The sequence below is a fragment of the Meleagris gallopavo genome, chromosome 1 (genome assembly GCF_905368555.1).
Source record: "Meleagris gallopavo chromosome 1, MGAL_WU_HG_1.1, whole genome shotgun sequence".
Lineage (NCBI taxonomy): Eukaryota > Metazoa > Chordata > Aves > Galliformes > Phasianidae > Meleagris > Meleagris gallopavo.
In genome coordinates this window covers 62,339,618-62,362,109 of record NC_139404.1, presented here as the reverse complement: position 1 = coordinate 62,362,109, position 22,492 = coordinate 62,339,618, and the positions used below count along the sequence as shown (strand labels likewise).

The 22,492-nt window shown below is 38.4% G+C and overlaps 1 protein-coding gene across 7 annotated transcripts in view; it reads left to right on the top strand.

The window, feature by feature from the left end:
• The window catches only part of EPS8 (EGFR pathway substrate 8, signaling adaptor), a 131,570-nt gene that overhangs the window by 56,743 nt on the left and 52,335 nt on the right, over positions 1-22,492 (top strand). For all 7 annotated transcript variants that reach the window (XM_085230839.1, XM_085230865.1, XM_085230858.1 and 4 more), the window contains 2 exons: positions 20,362-20,452; positions 21,425-21,498. In XM_085230839.1, coding sequence (XP_085086965.1) covers positions 20,391-20,452; positions 21,425-21,498 — 136 coding nt within the window. In that variant the 5' untranslated portion in view covers positions 20,362-20,390. The remainder of the gene's footprint in view (positions 1-20,361; positions 20,453-21,424; positions 21,499-22,492) is intronic.

Below are 22,492 nucleotides of genomic sequence, written 5' to 3'. Positions count from 1 at the left end.
AAGCTTGAGCAGCGGGCCCAGAAGAACCTCATATAGTTCAGTGCATCTGATCCTCAAGAACTTCTGCTTACTTGCAGAATAAGAGGCTAAAGAAAGGGGAAAAATGCAAACCAAACCTTACATGTGACCTGCAAAAGAATGAAAAGATTTATGGTACTTTGCAAAGTGAAGAGTATGTGAGACTTGAACTTTCCCCACCCTCTTCCTATTACCCTCTGTGTATTGCTTTGTTTAGCATTGTATTTGTTTCATTTTTAGTTTGACAGTTTTGAGATTTTTGTGCTGTTGCTCACTTGATTTGCGAGGAGTTCTTGAAACTTCAACTCTTTTAATTCATGAGACAGTTTTAATAAACTTGGATTTCCTTCTGAAATGTGAACTTAGTGCTTAAAATCAAATAGTGAAGAGTGTTTTAAACACTTTTTTCTCATCTACACTGGCCTTCTCCCACCTCTGTGGTCATTCAGTTGTTCTGCAGAAAGGAAAGGGGGAAGGAGCAATGTATTCAATTTGCTGGGAACTGCTATGGTCACTGGGGGTTGTAAGCAGTATGATTTGCTATAGTACCTGGAATTTGCTCAGAACCTTGTTGTTGGTGGTGAAGCAGCAGTTATTCAGTTTGCCCATATGGTCACAATATGAACAGCAAGACTTGTTCCTGTTTTTTTTTTTTTTTTTTTTTTTTTTTTAATACCTTCCAAGCAGTTTGCTTTCAACACTATCCTGAGCTTTACAGGATTTGTTCCTGCGTGTGGGAATTATGACGAACTATGGTGTAGGATGTTTGAACCATTAAGTAATGTACAGCCTGCTGCACTTGGCATAGATGCTTACTGCAGCTTCAGTGTGTAGGCAAAGCCAAGCATACCAGGGCATAATGAGGAGCTACAATTCTTATTTAAATATCTGTCTTTGAATACATGTATATGTGTGTGTATGTGTGTGTATATATGATATATATATGTGCGTATATATATATATAACTTTACATATACATGAATAAATCTATATGTGAATTACACTAATCCAAAATTATGACATCACTTTACAACTTGACAGATTGTCTGTTTCTAGATAGTAAACGTTCATTCTGTGCTCTGTGCCAGAGGACAGCATTTGTTGTAACCCAATTACTCTCCTCCCCAGCCCCATGGTGAGGCCTCAGTTAAGGGGAGTGTATAAACAGCTGTGGCAAGGCTGTTGTGAATACAGATGTCTTCCTGAAGTGGGATCTCTGAGTCGCCAGGGACCATGCAGGCCGTACTTAATGGATTTACAAGAACTTCTCCATGCATCAGCCAACTGAGCTGTGCTTTTCTCCTCCAGAGAAATGCTCCTTTGCCTTCTGACCCCAGTCCTTCCACCCATGTGCTGTCCACCTTTCTCCTCTGCTCCTGCAGCTTTCTGCCCTTACTCTACCTCCTTATCATCAGCCTGTTTGCCCAAACAAATTTCCTGAAATTCTGTTGAACTGCATATCATTCACAGGTTGGTAGCTGTGCTCTAGCCAAGGTCTTTACTTCTGCTCTAGATCCTATTCAGATATGATGGGATGTAAGAGTGAGACCAAGATGGGAGAGTTTATTTTACTGGCACTCAGGAGCTAATTGTCAATCACTTTCTGATTGTATCGTGGCTTGAGGAATTATAGTGATTGTATTATACAACAATTGTGATCGATACGTCCAATTTTGATTGCATTATACAACTCATAGGTCACATCCTGGGCAAACTTCAAAGTTGTTTTGAGTAGCAGGTTGGACTGGATGACCTCCAGAGGTCATTCCAAATGCTAAATATTCTGTAATATTTATCAGGCCAATAAGCGTAATGCATTTACGGAGTAGATGCTGCAAGCCAAAAAAACTGGTGAGTGTAGTAGAGTCAGGAAGCTACAGGTCACTTACAAGCTGAAAGATAGAGGGGAGTTAAGCATGTGTCTTTCTTTTTCAACTTAAAACCCTTGTAGACTGATATTTTAAGGGTCACTACTATATATTTGATAGATCTTAGGAATAAAGGTCTATGTGTATCTTGAATGAATTTTGTTTAATATTCTTGTTCTTAACTCTCCTGAAAAGAGAACAAGCTGCAATGTTTAGTGCTAAAGATATGGAAGTAGCGTGTATGGGGGTAAAATTAAGGTTAAAAAAAAAAAAAGGATTAATTTGTAGCTTTTTATCATCCCTGATGGCTCATTAACTTGCTGGTATCCCTTTACGCCCATTTAAAAACAGCATAGTGACAACATAGTGATCCTACTTATTCACTAGAATAAAACTTTCTACAGAAATTTTTATCTTAGTGATATATCCGTATTTTACTCATTTTGCATTTGACTTGTTATGCTTTTGAATCACTGAACTTTCATTCTTCACGAAATCCAGAATTTGTTTTGTTACTATTGTCACATGACATAAGTATTTGAATACATTAAATACATCTGGACTTTGAATAGTAAGTAAAAATCTAACAGGGTACAAATACTGGACTGAAAGTGAAATCAACACAGTGCTGGGATGTGTTTTATATCTTTGATATCTACTTTAATTACCTGATATTTGATCTGAAACTACCTTTATTTTTGGAAAATGGATGCTGAAGATCGTTTTCTTCTCATTTGCACTTTTAATACCAGTATTACTAAGTTACATATCTCCAAACTGAAGCCTTGGGCAAGTCATGAGCCACTTGGAGTTTTCCTGGATCCTCTTTACAGGTTTTCCAAACCTTGCCCTGGGAGCTTATGAACAGTGCCGGCTCCAGTGATACATGCTGTCCACATGAGCCGTGCCATAGAAAGCCTAAATATTGGCCTGAACTCTGCCTTAATTTTCTTTCTTTCTTTCTTTCTTTTTTTTTCCTGACTGTAGGAGAGTGGGAAGAAATAGTCTCTTCCTGTATGGAGTGGAAGATACCTTTAGGGTTATGGAGGTTCCTGCAATAAAGATACAAATCCAGATGCACTTGAGATGACATCTAGCCCAAACCAGAAAGCACAGCCACCAGTTTCAGGTTACCTTGTCTCTGAGGATGGTGGCAAGCAGGTCGTTCTGCACTATTGGATACACCCTCCAGCTGTGGTCTGCTTTGGTAGAACCGGCTGGCGAGGTCCCTGCCAGCCATGTGTGTCATTTTGTTGTTTCATAAGCCAGTGCCAGCTAATATTGCTGCCCCTGCTCCCAGGTGTATTGTTTCTGAAACCTTTGGACTTAGTTCAAGGGGTGTGTGCTTACAGCATTGGTGCTTTGGGAGAGGATCCTGCAGTGGAAAACCCCATTGTTGGACTTGGCCACGTGAGTTCACAACTGCTATCACTCAGGGGCTGGTGTGTGGCATCTGCTGTGGGAACAGGGGCTAACAGAGTGGCTGCAGCTATCCCCGCTGGGCTTGAGTATCAGCTTCTGCTGATGGGATGGGCTCGAGAAACTGCTGGTGCATTCCCAATAACCTCTTCTGTCTGAAGACTCGGTAAAGAAGTGGTAACATGTCAGTCCTTCTCATTTGGAAGGTACCTACTTTTAAAACTGGCTGGCAACCCTCCCTGTGACAGGGGGATTGGAACTTGATGATCACTGAGGTCCCTTCCAACCCAGACCATTCTGTGGTTCTAAACAGATGTATTTGTCCTCTCGTATTTTTCTAGCTCATAAAGTCCATCCCTTCCTGCTATTTGAGGCTGGATATTCCTCCTATTCACCTTGCTGCTCTTGCTAAGTGCTAATGCCTGCACTACAAAAATAGAAACCAGTGACTTATACTCATTCTTGGTGATACATAACTTTGGAATCTAGTCTGTCATGAAATAAACTGTAAATAATTAAACTACCTCCGTGGAACCCTCACTGAACCTGGGCGGTTTCTAGTTGCAACCTTATAACAGTTAACATCTAACTAATTCACTTCCCAGAGAGTGTTTATATGCGGTAGTCAAAACAAATAAAAATTAAATGCTACCTCAACTTTTTCTTCTTTTTAAATGTATATAGCACAGTAACCACCATACACAAATAAAATATCTTTAAAGAAACACTGATAAAGACGCAGAATGGGTGAACTTCTGGTCCAGCTTGGCCTAGCAGCTTAAAATAGGAACAGGCTCTCAAGTTCACTGCCTCCTTTTTTTTTTATATTAAAATTTGTCAAAACTATGAAGCTCTATTCTCAAACAATCTGACATTGGCACTTGAGGTATTCTTCCTTTATGTCCAAAGGAAAGGTGTTGAGGAGGAGCCAGGGTGCGTATAGGAGCAGAGAAGAAAGAGGGACATAGCAAATCTCTGGAAAGGGTAAATTTCCTTTCTTAAACTTCACTGTGAGTTTGAAGTATTTGAAGAGTGCCAACCTCTTCTGGTTTTGGTTTTTGAATTGGGCAATTTTGGGAGTTCTGAGCAGAATAATCCATGTGCAGTAGTGCTCAAATTATCCAGTGTGGGATTTAATCCTGATAACAAGCATATTGTGTTGAAATAAATTATTTACTGAGGCATTTGGAATTGAGTGTTAAAGATGACAAAAACGTCCAGCTGACTGCACCAGCGTGTGCACTAATATTACTCACGTCACGTTTTTCTTCTGAGAATCATCCTGCTGTACGCAAATCCCCTGATTCTCCTGAAATGTTAATATTTTTCAAAGTCAGTAATTAAAAAAGTCTGATAGAATCTGGGCAGTTGATTGATCTATGGTTCCTTCACTCTCCTTCCAGTCTCCAGAAAGGGCAGGTCTGAAAAAGAGAAATGATAGCTTTCGTGTGGAGAGAAACTGGTTTGCATCTCTTGATGCTCTTCTTTTAAAAATTTCTTTCCTTTCTAATTCATGTTAACTGTTTGCATATCGGGTAGTTGATTGAAAAATGATTCCAGCTTCCAAGCAGTATCCGTCTCAATAATGTGTTGCATCCCCCTCTAAATAGTTTTGAAGTTCCTTCCTGTCCTCTAACAGGGTTTTCAAGAATTTTGGTAACCTTATGGACTTCCTTTTCCTGCTTTTTTAAAAATCTGATTATAAGTATTGAGCTGTAGCTTCAAGTATTTCCTGTATTAGCAATCACGTTTCCAGTGTTTGTTTTCTGCGTGCAATAAGCCAGGGATCTTAAAAAATGAAATAATAATAATAAACTTTAAAAATGGTGGGAGTGAGGTTTTTTGCCTGCCTTTCTTTTTAGGCTTGGAAGAGAGGTACGTAGCTGAATTTAATTTTGTGAGATGTGGACAGTAGGCAAAATATATTACAGTTTAGATGCATTTCTCTCTAGATAATTGAAAAATACTCAAAAACTCATTCTGCTGCTTACAGTTTCCCTGTGGTTTGAAATATGTCCCAAATTCCTCAAGTTCTGTGCAATCTCTTTCACAGAGGAGTGGAAGTCCTCAAACCTGAAGCTGTGGTTGCTTCCTCCCCTCCTTGTAGCCCTCTGCTCTTGAGCCGGGGGTGTCCAAAAGATGTTTCTGACTAATGGAGCACCTTGTGCTCGGGCCAACAGCCTGACTCATGAGTGAGGGATTTCTTCCGTTCCTTGCCTCAGCTTGAACGGTTTTGGAAATCATCTCTGGAAAAGCATTTGTAGTCAGTTTGACATTAGCTTGTATATTGCTTTGTGCATCATGTGTATTATCCTCCTTCGGGGTACACTAAAGCGTGACACAGAGAACAGTGGTAAGAACAGCCTATTATTAAGGAAGTGCAAAGTACATGACATCACATTGCCCACTCTTCCATTTCAGGAGCAAGTCCAAAAGCGTCTCATCTCCTCTCAAAAAAAGCCACATTAGAGCATCCTTCCTATCAAGTATAGAGAGCGCAATTTAAAGTCTTGCTGGTTAACCACTTGAAAGTGCAATCTGCTGCAATTTGGTACTTTGGACTTCATTGCTGAGAAAAGGCTGTGCCATGAATATCAGCAGTTTTAAAGGATGGCCATTGCTGCTGCTGCCCTGTGTGCTCCTGGAGCACTTCATCCCGGTGGTGGGCCAGAGCCCTCTGGTCACGAATGTTGCAGCCACATTGCTACTTCTGCTAATGATTACAAGTAACGTGAGTGTTTGGTGTTGCTTGAGCTTCCAGATTGCACCAGGTTTAGAAAGAGTGTGGTGGCTGTCAAACTGATGCTTCTGCTTCTAGCTGCCGTGAAACAGCCGACTCCAAGGAAGAGAAGGTTCTGTGCAATCTGAGGGATGAGGCCAAAGCCCAGCTGTGATCTGCACCGAAGCTTCTGGTGCTCACCTGGACAGCAGGAGTTGTTAGGATGCCTGGTGGGATTTCAGTTACATGATAATGGACAGTCTCCCTCCCCACAGTCAGAAAAGGATTTATAAAGTCATTTAGGAACTTAATAAAGTTCCTTGCAGAAGCATGCAGATATTTTGGGAATTCTTCTAAACTTGCTTTGTTCTGTACTAGGAAAATAGGGACAACTAGGCACAGTCTTTCAAGAGTGATAGTTTCAAGATTATTTGCCTTGAATGCCATTATTTGAGCCTAAAGAGCATGTGTTTTTTCCTCATCCCTAGAGAACCATTAGTCATTTTTTCTCCAAATGTGTTTTGGTTTTAGCATGTGTCAAGGCTGTCAACTGAAACTCCGTGTGCCTTTTCTTTAGCCAAGCATCCGAATTGAGGGCCTTCCCAAGGCCCTTGCACAGCCAGATGTGATTCAGTTTGTGTTCTGTACTGCAATTCTGGCGGGATAGAAGAAGACCCATTGAGTGTGGGTCCTTCAGGGGCAGAAGAGAAGGGTGCTTGTGCCCTCACAGGCCTCATCTGTGCCTCATCTGCTCCCTTTTTTTCTTTGGGCACAAGATTTTCCAAAGGTACTACTTCAGTAGTGGGATTGGAAAGCAGCCGGGACCCTAGCCCAAGTGAGCAGTCTGGTAGCAGAAAACAGGTTGTAATTCCTGTAATCTTTGATGTCCCTGGGCTGATGAGAGCACCTAGCCGCCCTGCTTTTATTTCTTATGCTGCTTTTAGAAAAAAATGGGTGCATATATCTCCCATTAACGTCACCCAAGAGGCTGGTACTGCCTGCAATTCAATTCCGGTTGGAAGAATTGAGTCACAAATCTGAATAATAGCAAAGGGAGCATATTTTTTGGAAGTGCATGTTGCTGAAATGTCACCTTCAGTGTGCTGGACTCCAGCCATGCTGTTTTCCCTTCCATAAAGGGCACAAAGGTAGTTAGCTTGGCTAGAAATTAATTGTGCCAATGCCTTTGGCTGTGGGTATTGAACTTACTGCGCATGGACAGCACATGATGGAGGCTTTCTATAATCTTGTGGCCTCTCTTTGCAATAAAATGTAGTGAGCACATCAGTGAAGGAATCTGATATGAAGTATACTCATGTTGCAGTAAGGGCAAATCTGGACAGAGCAAAAGAATTTATAAAGTCATTTAGGTCTGTTTAGAATGCAACCTAGTGGATGAGAAACAGAAGAATGGGCCCCTGTTCCCCAGGCCTTTTGTGAAATACCAGTTTGAGGAAGGATCTTAAAAACTACCTGCTTGGTTCATGAAGAAAATGTTTAAAATGTAGTTGGGAAATATAAACTACAAAATCTATTTACAAAGAAAACCCCACCTCTCCAGTGCTTTTGCAACCTCTGCTGGGAAATATGGTATTTATAGCTGTCAGTATTAATTATCTCTGTGGTCATCCAACCCAGTCAGACAGATGAGGATAGTCATGATGCCGATGGCAAGCTGAATAACTTGCTCAAAGGCCTTGGAGATCATGAGGGAACTGTGAGGGCTGTACTTGTCTTTTTTTTTTCTCCTTCTTGAAATACTGCTATACAAAAGGAAAAGGAGGAGAAAAGCGTAAGGCTGAATTAAACAATATAAGGAAAGAGAAGAGGTTATGCAAAGTTGAAGAAGCAAGGGGATATGGTTTAGAAAAACACTGAGATAATGAAAGATAATATATAGATGAAGTAACAGTAATACTTTTTCCTCCCCCTGAAAACTTGCCTTTTGGGCTCCTTTGGGAAAATAGAAGTTGACGTCTGCTTACTTTGGATGGCTTAGTCGGAAAAACAAGTGAGATGGTGTGCATGAGACATCATCTTTGTAGGCCTGTTGCAGTGCTGATATGCACGATAAGTTATAAAAGATAGAGGAGGTTACAGTGACTCAACTCTTCTTAATCAAGACTGAGGAAGAGGATTTTTTTTTATAAGCCCATTCTAGCACTGATTGTTGTTGCATGTTGTTATTACCTTTTATTTTTTACGATTAATAAGCTAATGTATTTCTTGGACATGCTGTGGGGAGAAGCAGTATCAAGTGCATTTAAACTGCAGCAAGGATTTAGAGTATTTATTGAGAACATTTTCAAGAGTAAGGGTAGTGAACCCATGAGATCCCCAGGCTTGGCTTTTAGCCTCTCTCGCTGGTGTTCCCAAGGCAGAGGTTGGGCAAGCATCTTTTGGAAAGTGCCTTGGCACAGTTGTTCCTGCCTTTAGAATGGGAGACGACTTCTTTCCTTTTCAGCCCAATTTTTTGATTCTGTGAAGCTGTTTAGAAAAACACTGGATGTGGGGAAAGTACTTGTGCACAATATAATCCTCTGTGATCTGAGTAGTTTCCAAGAACTTCCATCAGGTTCCTGTGCACTCTGGTTCTGCACAGATTCTGCCTTAGGTTGGACAGCAAGCATCTGGATCGGATTCCTACATGGAAGTGTAGGTTCCTAAGCATATTTTTCAGTATGTTTGTTAATTATATCTACCTCTAAAATATAAATAAGTGTACTTTAGTATCTTTTGTCTTTTTTACATAGAGTGGAATTCAAGAAAACATATACTTAAGACTTGGAACCTATAAAGATATCTGAAAGCTTTTTTTCATGTAAGACCTTCTTTAAAAGCATTTCTTTTATTCTTTAGACTAATTTTCCTCCTTTAATTTATTCTCACAGTAATATAAAGACATATTTGATGTAAATAAGTAATAAGTACTGGGAATAGTGTACAGAAAAAAAGGATAAAAAGTAGAGAAAACAAGAGTTCAGCTTTTCATAGGTTTTCAGAAGTCTTTGGGTGCTTGCCAGAAGTGCTGGCTCTAATCCAATGTGCTTTTATTGGCATACATGAACAAATTATCCAGGACACAGCTATTTTTCTTACTGTAGTAAAAACAGGGACTCTGAATGGAGGCTTTGTGTAGGACAAATATTTTTCCTTTGAAAATGAGTACAAGTTTAAAGTTTATCTAATGTGCCTTCTGGAAAAGGAAAAATTATCCTTCTCATTCTCAAGAAATAGAAAATAGAGCAGTATAAGCAACACCGCCCTATAAACAAAATTAAATCATTGGTGAGGAGCTGCTTAAGTTTTTTAATGAACAAGAATCCTTAGTTGCTTACAGTAGTGAGAGAGAGCTCAACTTATAAGGACATGGATAGGACAGGGGGGAATGGTTTTAAATTAAAGGAAGGGAGATTTAGATTTGATGTGGGGGGAAAGTTTTTACTGAGAAAGTGGTGAGGTGCTGGAATAGACTGCCCAGAGAGGCTGTGCATGCCATGGAGGTGTTGAAGGCTAGGTTGGATTGGGCCCTGAGCAACCTGATCTAGTATTGACCTATGGGCTGGCAACTCTGCCTATGGCATAAGGGTTGGAACTTGATGATCCTTGAGGACCTTTCCAATCCAAGCCATTCTATGATTCTATGATTCTGTGATTCTATGATTCTATGTTTCTATATACATAGACATGTACACACATATACGAAAGTATATTTGTCTAAGAGTGTAACCAGGAGGAGAAGGATCTTATGGGAAATAGTGCTCAAGATAGCATTAATTGTTTTAAGGATTGTATTAATGAGTAATCTTTGCTATCTCCATTGAAAGTGTAACTCATTTTGCAGTGGAATCACTGCCATGAAAGTCAAGCAGTTTGTGAAGTCTGACAATTCCATTTGGTAACATGTATTAGAAGTACCAAGTCAAAATGTGCTTTTCTGGACTGAGTAGGGAAAAAAAAAGCTGCAGCCAACCTATAGTGTCTCTAATGACTATTAATCTTACAGAGACCCATAAAGTAGTGACTCATCTTGAAAATGAGATTATTTAATTCTTTCTTAGCTCCATAGGAGGGTAACCATATACATGAAAAAAAGATGTCATGTATTTCTTATGTCATGTTGACATCACTGGAGTCAGTTCTAGAACAGTTCTAGAAGTGCATGGGAATCAATGGTGCACTCTGATTTCCCCAACCTATCCCTCTGTGTCTAGGTGGGAAAAGATCAAAAGGCATTAACACATATGGCTTATGTAGCCCCTTCCCTTTCTGTTCTCCTCCTTACCACAAATTCTTATTGTACACATGCTTGTTTCTAATATAAAATCTAAGTGGAGAACAGTCATTTCATCTTCTGGAAGATCTTTGAAAGTTGGCTTCCTTCAAGACTTTTGGAAACTTTCTGAAAAATAGAGCCCCCCTGTGATTTCCCAGGAGCAGGGTGTTATTAGGCCCCAGTCCCAGACTGAGGTTTCCATTGGGAACCTAGCTGACATCAGTAAAAACATTTTGACTTTGGAAATGCCTCAGAAAAATGTTTTCAATTCAGTGAATCAGCAAATTGGAATAAAATAACTGGTTGCAGTCTTTTTGGATTGCTTTCTTGTGATGCCTTGTTAAATTTGACATGGCAACCAGCAACGACAAATTTCTGGACAGATGTTATTGTGGCATGTAAAAATTCAAGCTCCACAATTATTGGAAATTTGAGCCAAATCCAGTTTGTGCTGATTATAATTGGACTTTTAAAATGATTTCTAGTGTGGTCATCTTTAGTTGCTGAATGTTTACTGGAACCCTAGTGAGTGATTAGTAGTAAGGGCATTGAAATTTACAAAACCAACAAACAAAAAACTCCTTGCTCTGACTTTTAAAAATCAAATCTGTAGCTCAGGACATTAAAATCAGAGGCTTTTGTGAATGCGAATTTCCAAATAATCTGTTAATTGATTTGAAAAAGAACTCTGTTTTTCTGTACTCGATCAGGTAATTGAAAAAATGATCATCAACAGATGAATATGTTTTCATTTCTGAAATGTGTGTGGGGCAAGAGCTTTGCCCAAATTGCTGGAGGATGAAGTTATATCTGTGTAGTGAGAAACAAATAACTGAAATTAGGAAAACCAGAGGCACAAAATGCCAAGTTTAAATTGTTTTTCTTCCCACAAGTTGTAGAATCTGTTTTCGTTCAGTCTTGGTTCATGCTACCAAGGCTGAGTAATGAGCGTATGCTGTCAATTCAGTGGTGGTCTGTGACTTCGTGCAGGTGTGACCTCAGTTCAGCATGTTCTCGTGGACTTGATGACTTTCTGCTATCTAGTTGTTTCCTTGGCATGAACCAGTCAGCCATGCTTAGATTTTTAAGACAGTGCCTTTTGTTTACTCATTGAATTACAGTATGGTCTATTTGGACTACGTGCAGATTAATACAAACAAAAGTCGATGTTCAAGATTTTTTATTGACCCAAATAAGCCCCACTAGCTGATGTTTGGGTGCAGGTGAGATATTGCATGTCTCAAAGTGCTGAGAGCTGCGGAGGCTGCCTCAAGGTCAAACATCTTACTGCACGTAGTCATATGCTTGTTTTTAACCCTCCATTAGGAGAAGCTGTCCTTGAAGTTTGTTGTTGCAAATTCTTGGTTCAGAATGAAAAGCCTCAGAGAAATGCTGCGTGGTATAGAGGTTCTGACTGCTTGGCTTCATAGTTCTGTATACCTGAACAAACTGCATGACTCTTTTCATATCTCTACACTACTCATCACTGCGGTGGGGTGGGAACTGATGCTATATTATTACCCTAGAGGGTGTCTGGAGGGTATTTGAATTAGAAGGAGAAAAAAAAGAAAAAGTGATATTTCCTTGAAAAATATATCTTTCCAGAGCATATTTTCCAGTAACAACAAAGTCTTATTGTATTCTTATTGTATTAAATTGAACATCCCAGTCAGCTCATTCATCTCTCTAGTGTGACAGCAATATGGATTCTTTGTTTTTTCCAGATAGGAACATTGAACAGGTTTTATAAAAGTCCATGTTAGATCTTAAAATAGCTTCTAGTGAAACTTGTTCTCCATTTCTCTTTAAAAATTAATTTTGCTTTCTTCTGCCTTTTCTCTTTACTGACCTATTCTCAAAGTCCCCATCATTTTGTTTTTGCTGTTACCTTGCTATTATGGACACTGTGTGTCTAGTCCACTTCTCATGATGTTTTCCACTAATAATGAAAAATACAGGAGATAATGCTCAGTCCAGTGACTGGGTGGCAGTTGAGATAGAAACTTCTATGAGCAGCATAAAATACTTGAGGAATATTTAAAATTACTTCTGAGAATATGATAACTCTCCTAACTGAGTTTTAACATTTCTTGTTTAAACCCCAAACATTGTGATGGTGGTTATTGTTTTAAATTATCTTATCTAAAGCCATGAGCTCTTGCGTATCAGCTTTGTGAAGGTTTACTTGCTGCCTTGATTGCACATTACTTGATCTAGGTGAAACAAAAGGCCTTTCTTAACTCGGAAGACTGAGGAGTTAATCAACATTTTTTGTTATTTTTTTAATTTTAATTATTTTGTTTAATTTTTATTTTGTTTTAGATTTTTGTTTGTTTTAAAATAAAATCTGTTAAGCTTACAAGTAAGATGTGATAAGTGGTTAATCCAGTTTCATCTGGTTAATGTGGAACAGTAAGAAGTAATTTAACCATGTTGGGAGTTCATTCATTTCTTAGCTAGATTAAGATGAAAATTTTATCTTAAACAACAACAGACAACACTTAAAGCCATTTTCATGTTTGTTTTCATATATCTTTGCTATTTTTACAGTATGTCTTAACTTTGGATTTTTTTTTTAGTTCTTATAATTTCTTAACATTTGTACAAGAACATAGATGCAAGAAAATATTCAGATAACAGTATTAATATCATTTATAAGTTCTCCTGCAAGTCAGATTGATGGTTTGCTGATGGCACGCTGCAAACCAGTGCTCAAATCAATGTCTGGAGTGCCCTCTTTTGAAAGCTGATGATCTAGTTTGTAGTTTGTAGGCTTCTGTCACGAGGAGTAGAGGGAGATAATGAAAAAAAAGTCAGTGTGATGAAGTATAAAACTATATTTAGTTATTTATTTATTAAATGATACGTTATAGCTACATTTTTCTGCCTCCTCCTATAAAGTACTTCATGAACCGTAGACACCTTCCTCTTTAGATTCTTCTGTATCCATGGTGCTTGTTGCATTTGTTGCTGTTTTTTAACATATTTTGGTTTTGTGTGTGTGGTGGGTTTTGATTGTTTTTGGTTTTGCACAAGATGCCGCTCTTCCAGTTGTCTGACACTTCCTGTAAGACCTGCATAATTATCTTGAGTTTGCTAATTAATACTCATCGTGCCTTAGATGGGCTGGTTAATTCTCTAATTATAAATAACAGTGAGTGGTGGCTTTAATGCTGGCATATTTATTAACACTCCTTTGTTACAACAGGGATTTTAAGCCTTTGCAGCTTTTGTATCTGTAAAGCTGTAAAGTATCTGTTCTATTTTCTTTCAGTATGACTAACCATAAATCACAGCCCAGGCCTGAGTGAAATGAATGGAAATAGGTTACCGTGCCTGAATAAGAACCTGTTTGCAACCAGGTTCTCTATTAGTGTGTCAATAAAAAGAGCCAGATCTGTGAGCAGGATCTCTCTGAAGGTTATTCATTCAGTTCTTCCTCTTGAGCTCCATATTTCTCCCCTTCCTCCAAATAAAAGATCCCTATCTTAACTGTATAGTTAGAGTGCTTCCTTAACAGTAAATCACTGTAAGATGTCATAACAACAAAAGGAAAATTGAAGGGGCACTTTTTTATCTTGTTAGTTTTCCCAGCAGAGAACTTCTATCTAACAATGCTTCTTCTGAAGACTAGTCTTGCATTAACATACGCTATCTTCTGTGTTGACTGATTATATTGTCTCTGAATTGTCTTAATAAATGTATCTTGCCTATCCTGCTGAGAAGACTAGTCATGATAAATTTAGCATAATCCCACTGAAGGATAGAGGGAAAATGCTAAATCAAAGAAACAAATGCAATGAAAAAGCAGTGTTGATTGAACTCTTCTGCTGCCCTTTTCTTAGGGCATGAATGCATTTTAAGTCTCTCCTTGGTAGTGCTATGTCCTGTCACACAGTGTTGTCTCCTTCCTGGCCAGAATGATAATCATTCATCTTTATTGAAATGCTCCCACTCCACTGTTCCCTATTATGAAAGAGCCAAAGAGAAGACCTGAAAGTAGCAGCATTTTCAAAATGTTTATATTGTGGATATTGAGCTTAGCATATTTTCTTCTAGTTCTGACACTCAGACATATCAGATTACCTATTCTCTTCTCAACAACTGTCAGTTTCTCACCTCTCCACCCATCATTAACAAGGGGCGCCTTAAAAGGCAGACTGGTGGTGAAAGAGGACCAAGTCTTTTGGCTTGAAATTGCATCACTTTGAAGTCTTTGTGTGATCTTTGCCATCGTCTTTTTGAATGTGCTTTGGATACTCAAATCCCCTTAATAGAAAATGGAAAATGGGATACTGTGAAGCTGCTGCCAGCCCAAAGAGGTGTGGTTTGTCTCTGAGAAATTCTGATAGCAATGTGCAGAGGATGGAAAATGCACACTGATCTTTTCCAAAGTGAAGCCTACTTATATGTGTGTACATCTTGATGTTTATCTTGACACAAGATGCTGAACAGAGTGCAGAAGCCATGTTTGCTCTTGGTTGTTATCTGAAACAAGTCCTGAGGCAGAGAGCAGTGTCAGCATTTCATTTGAGTCTGTCTGTGACTTCCATTTGTAAAATCTGTGGATGGAGAACAGGGTAGAGAGAAAGAAAGTAAATGCAAGACAAGACATAGGAATATAAAAATATAAGAAATAGACAAAGAAATGACCTCTGTGAGGAGAAGCAAGTGAGTTAAAAATACGAATGGTTCAGAATTTAGCATGGGGGGTAACATGGAAAGTGCAAATGGGTGAAGCGGGTGAGTTCAAGAGGAAACAGGTAAAATATAATTATAATAAAAAATAAATTAAAAGCAAGTGAGAACAGCTGCACTGAGTGCTGTGGAATAGCAATGCTAGGCATTTTTATTCAAGCTGCCATGAGTTAGAGGGTAGCGTGGACTCATCTGTCCTTTGTGGAGGTTGTTTTGTTTTGTTTTGTTTTGTTTTTGTTCCATAATTCTTTAGGAGGGAAAGTGTGGAGAGACAGTGTCCTTTTCTGACATTGATACATTGATACAGTGATCTGCTGCAGGTAGGGGTTACCTTGTAATGTCCACTTGTTTTTGTTTAGGCTGGAGTTACAGTTTGTGCTTATTATCTGGCCGAGGAAGAATTCTGTTTTTGAGGGCCTGTGATAACAATGACTTGTTACTAATAACATTTTCTCACTTGGTAGGTAATTACTCTTTCAGCCATTCTCTGCTTTCCTCTTCCTTCCCATTCATCCTCCTCTCCTTAACCCTCCCTGCTCTCTGCATCGATTCTAAAAACTCTGCACCATTGAACTGCTTCTTTTTTTTTCCCATATGACGTTGTGATCCATTGCTAGGTAGGACTGATTGATTGAGGATGAGTGAAAAGGGCGCCAGTGTCTCCTATATCTCATTTTTTGTAATTAAATAGTTCTGCCCTTCTAGAAAAGGGGCTTTTAAAATAAATTGAGCAATTTTGTTACCTTCCAACTCCTCCTTGGAAATTTAATGGCAGAATGTGTGAGTCGCCTATGCATCAGCTTGCTCCTGCACACAAATTCTGTTGCCTTCATTAGGATGCCGTGCTGTAAGGTGGAGAAGGCAAGGAGTATTTTAGTATTTGTGCATATTTCCTATGAATATTTATGAAATCATCTCATATAGCAGTGTGATACTGCCTATATCTGGCGACTGACCACCTGTAACTCTTAACTGAAGAACTAAAGTACATCGTTCTCTGAAATGATTTATCAGTTACAAAAGCTGGACCTTTGTCATTTATGTTCCTGCTTACTAATAATATTCACGAGTCCTTCCAAAATTAAAGCTTATGATGGCAGTAAAGTTCTGGATGGATTCTTTTCCTTCAGTTGCAGATCCTGGCAGAAAAGTATTTAGTATAATCTTGTTTTCGTTTTGCATGAAGGAATTTCCTATTTTCTTATGCCATTGATTTTTATATCATTATAATATACTTTTTTATAAGTATTGTAACATGTAACACTGTATCTTGTTATTTTTATCAGTTTCATGGTTAGTCTTTTCTTTTTACATTCTTCTTTAGTTTTCTTGTTTCCAAATATTTACAGTTCAGAGCAGGCTGTATTTTTTTTCAAGAGCCTGAGGAAAGCATGACCATGCTTGGATATACTAGCAAGTAAACTGTTGATACTTCAGGTCTACTTAAAGAGGATTTCTACAGCTAATTACGAAGGATGTTTATCTTAAAGTTCGCAGCATTGGCGTATGTTACTGTGAACTGCTGGGCTGAGGTGAAAGGGAGGAATAAGGAGGAAGCAGAGTTTATTAATAGACTCCTGGATGACGAAGGCTTAGCAGCGTGTGCTTGTTGACTTTTGCTGTGGGACCGATTGTAAGAGTTGAAAGAGAATTTGGGATGAAAAACACAGCAAAGAAAGCCATGCAAGTGCATAGTAAGCAAATCACTATGCATTCTGTTATGCTTTTATGTTTTTTCTGCCTTAGTAAAACACTTAATAAAATTTTGGTGTGTTTTCCTAAAGCAGTTTTATAGAAATATTTAGGCTGAAGGAGATAAAATAGCTTGGTAATTTTAATTAGTTTTCAATACTGCTGATTTACCAAACTAATGTCTATAGAGAGGTAAATTTTATTCATTCAGGAGCTTTCCTGAACAAAGTTATGGGAAATAGAGACTGAGGTATTGTACTGCCAGAGTAGTAGTCTTGACATTTCATAAGTGTTTAATTTCTTTTAGTGAGAGATGGGAAATATTGTTGGTTTTACACAAATCAAAAAGTTTTTGTGCTTAGTTAGCGTATTTATCAGAACATTGTTCTTTTTTTGTGTGTTTTTTTGTTTTGTTTTGTTTTGTTTTTAGAGAAAGACACAACTTCTAACTTCAGTTTTTCAGTATCACTTGATCCCAGTTGTAATTTTAAAGCTTTTATTCATCAGTGCTGAGCGGTGTTACACCTTATTGTTGACAAGTATTTAGTCAAGATGTGTTTTCTTCTAATGTGAAAAATCTGTTTTTCCAGTTCATTGTTGCTTTAAAACTTGTAGTGTGCTATGCTAATTTCAAAGGCTGAAGCTTTGAGTTCTGTTATTACATTTCTTCTACTTATAAAGTTCCACTATTATCCTAAAGTGGAGTACAACTAGCAAACTTAGTGTGTTGCAAATTAAGAAAAATTAGGAACAAAGTCATTCTGAGTCTAAAAAAAAGTAGTTTTTTTTTTTTTTCCCAGATATTGCTTTAAGATGAGCAGTTGAGAAATTTCTGGTTTGAAAAATCACAGCTTATAAAGTGATCTAGAGAATGTAGTAAGAGTTATCTTAATAAAAGTATATGTGGAAAGTATGTGAAATTAGAGATACTGAAAAGAAATGGACATAATTTGTGTAAGATTTAGGACTTGATCACTCTTAGGAAGGTAATCCAAGTGTAAATTGTTAAACAGAGTATTAAAGTTGAAAAATTTTTGCAGATGATAAGAATTAATAGTCAATATGTAGTATTAAAGAGGTTAATGGCAGCATGGCTTAAACAACAACGATCCAAAGAGCTCTGGCCTTTGTATTTTCTGAAATGGAACAAGGAGTTCACAATGACTTGGAACATCCTGCTTCAGTATTTATATTCTTTTAAATCGTGGGACAAATCCAGGATGCTTCCAGAAGGTTATAATTGCTAATAAAATGGATAGCATTCAGCATGGAGAGTGTTTTATTCTAAACAGCTAGTAAGTACTGCATTCTATGAACAGTAGCTTGGATCAGCCAAGTACACCATCATGTTGGTAGTGTGATACGTTCTTGTCAACTTGAAGGAGAAATGAAAGTAAGCTGTGTATCTGTCAACAAAAATGTTTTGCAAAAAGCAATCAAAAGTTTAAAGGTAGGGGTGAAGGGGGAGGAGAGGGATTCTAAGCTAAAATGCAAAGTATTTGCTCGCTACAGGGGAAGTACCACGCTTCCCCATGACAACATTTGGCACACCATCAGTATGGCTCAGTTCTGGCTACCTTTCCTATCTGCATCTCGGGTAGAGGATGTCAGGTGAGAAACATATAGAAATGATTCTGTGCTGAGTGCAGAAGACCAAAGAAGCTTCCTAAATCTCTTAAAATCACAGAAGTCTTTGAGCTAGGAACAGAACCTGATTTGAATTTGTATTTCTGTGTGAAAGAGGAAAGCAGCTGAGCACATAGGTACAAAATATAGTATGCATTATAGGTCAGTTGGCTGCTGATTTTTTGTAATCCAAGAAGAGAACTGTTATAGTAAGGCAGTTGGCTGACAGTGATTCAGAACATAAGCTGATTGTAAAATGGCTTTAGTACAACAAAGCAGGTTGTGCTCACATTTGGAAACGGAGTGTCTTGGATACATGCTTTATCTGACATACTTTAGACTGTTTTGCAGAGTTAAAATTCTATTTCATGACTCTGAATCATGTCCTCCTGAGGGACGTTGATAAACTCTAAAGATGGGCCCATGTGAACCTAATGGGATTTAACAAAGCCAAGAGCAAGATATTGTACTTGGAAGGTAATCCCAGATATGTATACAGTCTGGGAGAAGAACTCCTTGAGAACAGCCCTACTGAGATGGACTTAGAGGTTCTGGTAGATGAGAAACTTAACATGAGCCAGCAGTGTGTGCTTGCAGCCTGGAGAGCCAGAAGTATCCTGAGTTCCATCAGAAGAGGAAGGATGCCAGCAGGGAGAGGGAGGGGATTGTACCCCTCCATTCTGCATTAATGAGGACCCAGCTGGAGTAGTGCATCCAAATCCAGGGATCCCAACTCAGGAAAAATTTGGGGCTTTTAGAGAGGACCCAGAGGAGAGCTACGAAGATGGTCCGAGGGCTGGAGCATCTCTCCTATGAAGACATGCTGAAGGAACTGGGCTTGTTCAGCCTAGAGAAGAGAAGGCTGTGGGGAGAGCTCATTGTAGCCTTCCAGTATTTAAAGGGAGTTTTTAAAGATTAGGGAAATCAACTTTTACACGGGTAGAAAGTGATAGGACAAGGGGAAATGACTTAAAACTAAAGAAAGGGAGATTTAGATTAGATGTCAGGTGGAAGGCTTTTTTTACTGAGAAAGTGGTGAGGTGCTGGAACAGACTGCCCAGAGAGGTTGTGGATGTCCCATCCCTGGAGGTGTTTAAGGCCAGGTTGGATGGGGCCCTGGGCAATATGATCTAGTACTTGATCTAGCAGTTGGCAGACCTGTCTATGGTAGGGAGATTGGAACTTGATGATCCTTGAGATTCCTTCCAACTCAAGCCATTCTGTTACTGTATATATATATATATAGACACATACACACATATCTGAAAGTATATTTGCCCGTTATAAATTTAAATAGTTACTTGTTAACTGTAATCTGAAAATTGCTTTCCAGAGTCAATTTTAACTTCAATGGGCATGATATTTAAGCAAGAAAGTGTTCCTCTAACTGTTCCATCGTAGCTTTTTCAGAATTACTGTTACATGAGAGTTTTCTTCTGGCATGCCAACCTTTCAGGAAGTTATGTGCTGCTTAAGAAAAAAAAAAAAAGAAAAGAAAAGAAAGAGTTTCTTTCAGTCTTTCAGTTCTTTTAGTCTTTCAGAATAGCTAACCAAGTTTCCTTCTATGTTGACAGTTGTGTTTTGCTTTGATAATGTATCTTTCTAACAATTCATCTGATACATTTTATAGATGTAATAAGCATCAAAATATCATTACAAAAGTTGTATTCAGATAAATGAATTGTGGATGAAAGTCAAGCATGCTTGATTATTAAAGTTACTATTTGGAACATCTTGTTCACTTCTGAAGCAGATGTTGTTCTCTGTTTAGTCAGCCTTTTATTTGAAAAGTAATTCCTAGAGACTGCTGTAATGGCTTAATTTACCAAATTATTTGAAGAAAAAGTTATCAAATTACAACTGGGGGAGAAGTTCCGTAATAGATCTTTAAGGCTTCAGTGCAATAAAAATAATAACAATTGAGTTTGTTGATGCAATTGGTTCCACATTTCAACCATAATTTTCTCATTAGGTTTGGATTACGTCTGTATTGAACCTTCATCTCTTTAGAGACTTCAATTCATTTACTGCTGTTTCTTTTGCAGATCATTTCCTTCAGTAAGTGACGATAAGAATGAATGGCCATATATCAAATACCCCTCCTGGTGGCTATGGAAGTTATTCTCCTCAAATCAAGTAAGTTTATGCCTTTGATTTTCCTCCTCTGGACAGAAAAATATTTTGTATTTTTTCCTTATGCTTTCATTTTGAGTAGAGCTATGATTTTTAGAGCTCAATAAAATAACACAAATGCAGTTTGTCTAAAAGAACATGCAGCTTCCAAACTGTGGAACCAATAATAGATATTATCTGACTGACTTTTGTAATAGTGGAAGAATAAAGCTATATTACTGGGTGATGTCATCTGGCACAGAAAAATAAATTGCTGTAGCCACAGTATAATTATGACGTGACACAGAGATGTCTTCATCTGACCGAGATGTTTAAGGCTAGCTGTGAGTGAAAGTATTCTTCTGCCTCAAGGATGAGGCTGCCCTTTCCATCTGTGAGAAAATATCATTTCCCAGAAAACAGAACTGAGCAACCATTGCTTTCCTTGGAAGTGTTGCCTTTTCTGAGATAGGAAGATGTTGCCTGTGTCAGAAGCACACTATGCTCATTCACACCATTAATGAGAATTGGCCTAATCTAATGCAAAAGTTTGTACGTGACTCATTACTGTTGTTACGCTAGAAGAATGTTGGATTGTCTTTCCATTTGTTGTAGACAATGATATTCCTTTTATGAAAAGCACTTGAAACTGTTAAAACACCACTTGTATACATAAGCAAGAGGCAAAATGCTACCAAGTCTTTGGCATTACTCTTACTTGGTAGTAATCAGTGTTACTTACATTATGGTAGTATTTAGATGTATGTCACAGCCCCCACTGTGCGTGATGCTGTTAACAAGAAATAGCACAGGAGGGCTCCCAGCCCAAGTGAAGCATGCTTCCTTATATTCATGATGTAGAATCAGTATCCAGTAGCATCTCCTTTGTTGCAAACATTGTAGGTACGTGTAGACCTACACAATGGGAAAGTTTCACTCTGTGTTTTTTTCGAAATGACATTCATACAGAAGTTAACCTGAATTTTTTCCTTCCAGTGGCTATGGCTCACCAACATTTGCTCAGGCAGAGAGGGAGCAGAATTCCAGAACAAGTGCAAAGGCTCTTTATGGTAAGGTTCAGAAAGTTTCTGAATTTCTGTGTTAGAATTGTTATTTAAATGTTGATTGTGATGTCTTTGTATATATTTTATTTAGATATTTTTTATATATATGTATAAAAAACTGAAATTGGGTATGTAAATGTTTATAGATAAGTACATTGTTATATGTCTATACATTTCTATTAATAAAAATGAAATTACTAGAGGATTTTATTCTTTTTGAAACTAACGTGGCTGGTTATGAAATATTTTCGCCTCTTTCTTAGCGGAGAACTCCCACCTGCTAACTCTTAAGGCAGCAACATTTAAGGCATTTGTCAGAAAAGTAAGAGTGATAGGGAAAAGGCACTCAAGGATCTAGCTGTGCTATAGTTTGATTCATACTTTGTGTCTCCCTCTCCCTGCCTAACTTTATGCTCAGCTAGCAGAAAGGGAATTTACAACAGTATTACTATTGTTTGACGCAAGGATTTTAGAGAGCTTATATTTGGTGTAACAGATATGGAGTCCTACTTGGCCTGCTATTTTTGACAGGTTTTGTAACTGTCAAATGTGCTGTTATTTAGATATGCCTGAAGTCTGTACTGGGGATGCTCGTATTTTTCTGAGAATGGTAAAACAAAGTTTGTAGTTAAAATGAAGTCCTGTATTGTACCCCTCACATCGCAAGCAGCTTTTAGGGGAAAACAAAATTTCACTCAGAGGATGGTGAGGCACTGGCACAGGCTGCCCAGAGAGGTTGTGGATGTCCTATCCCTGGAGACATTCAAGGTCAGGCTGGGTGGGGCCCTGAGCTACTAGGTGGGAACTTTGCCCTCATCATGGGAGGATGGAACTGGATGATTTTTAAGATCCCTTCCAGCCCAAGCCATTCCATGATTTCCCTTGTTGAATTTAACACCTCTTCCCCAGGTTAAGAAACCAGAAAGCTTGAAGAGCTGATCTAGTAATTGCAACATCCCTATTGGTAATTAGTCTTGCTTCCCTCCTGTTTTGAGTTGAG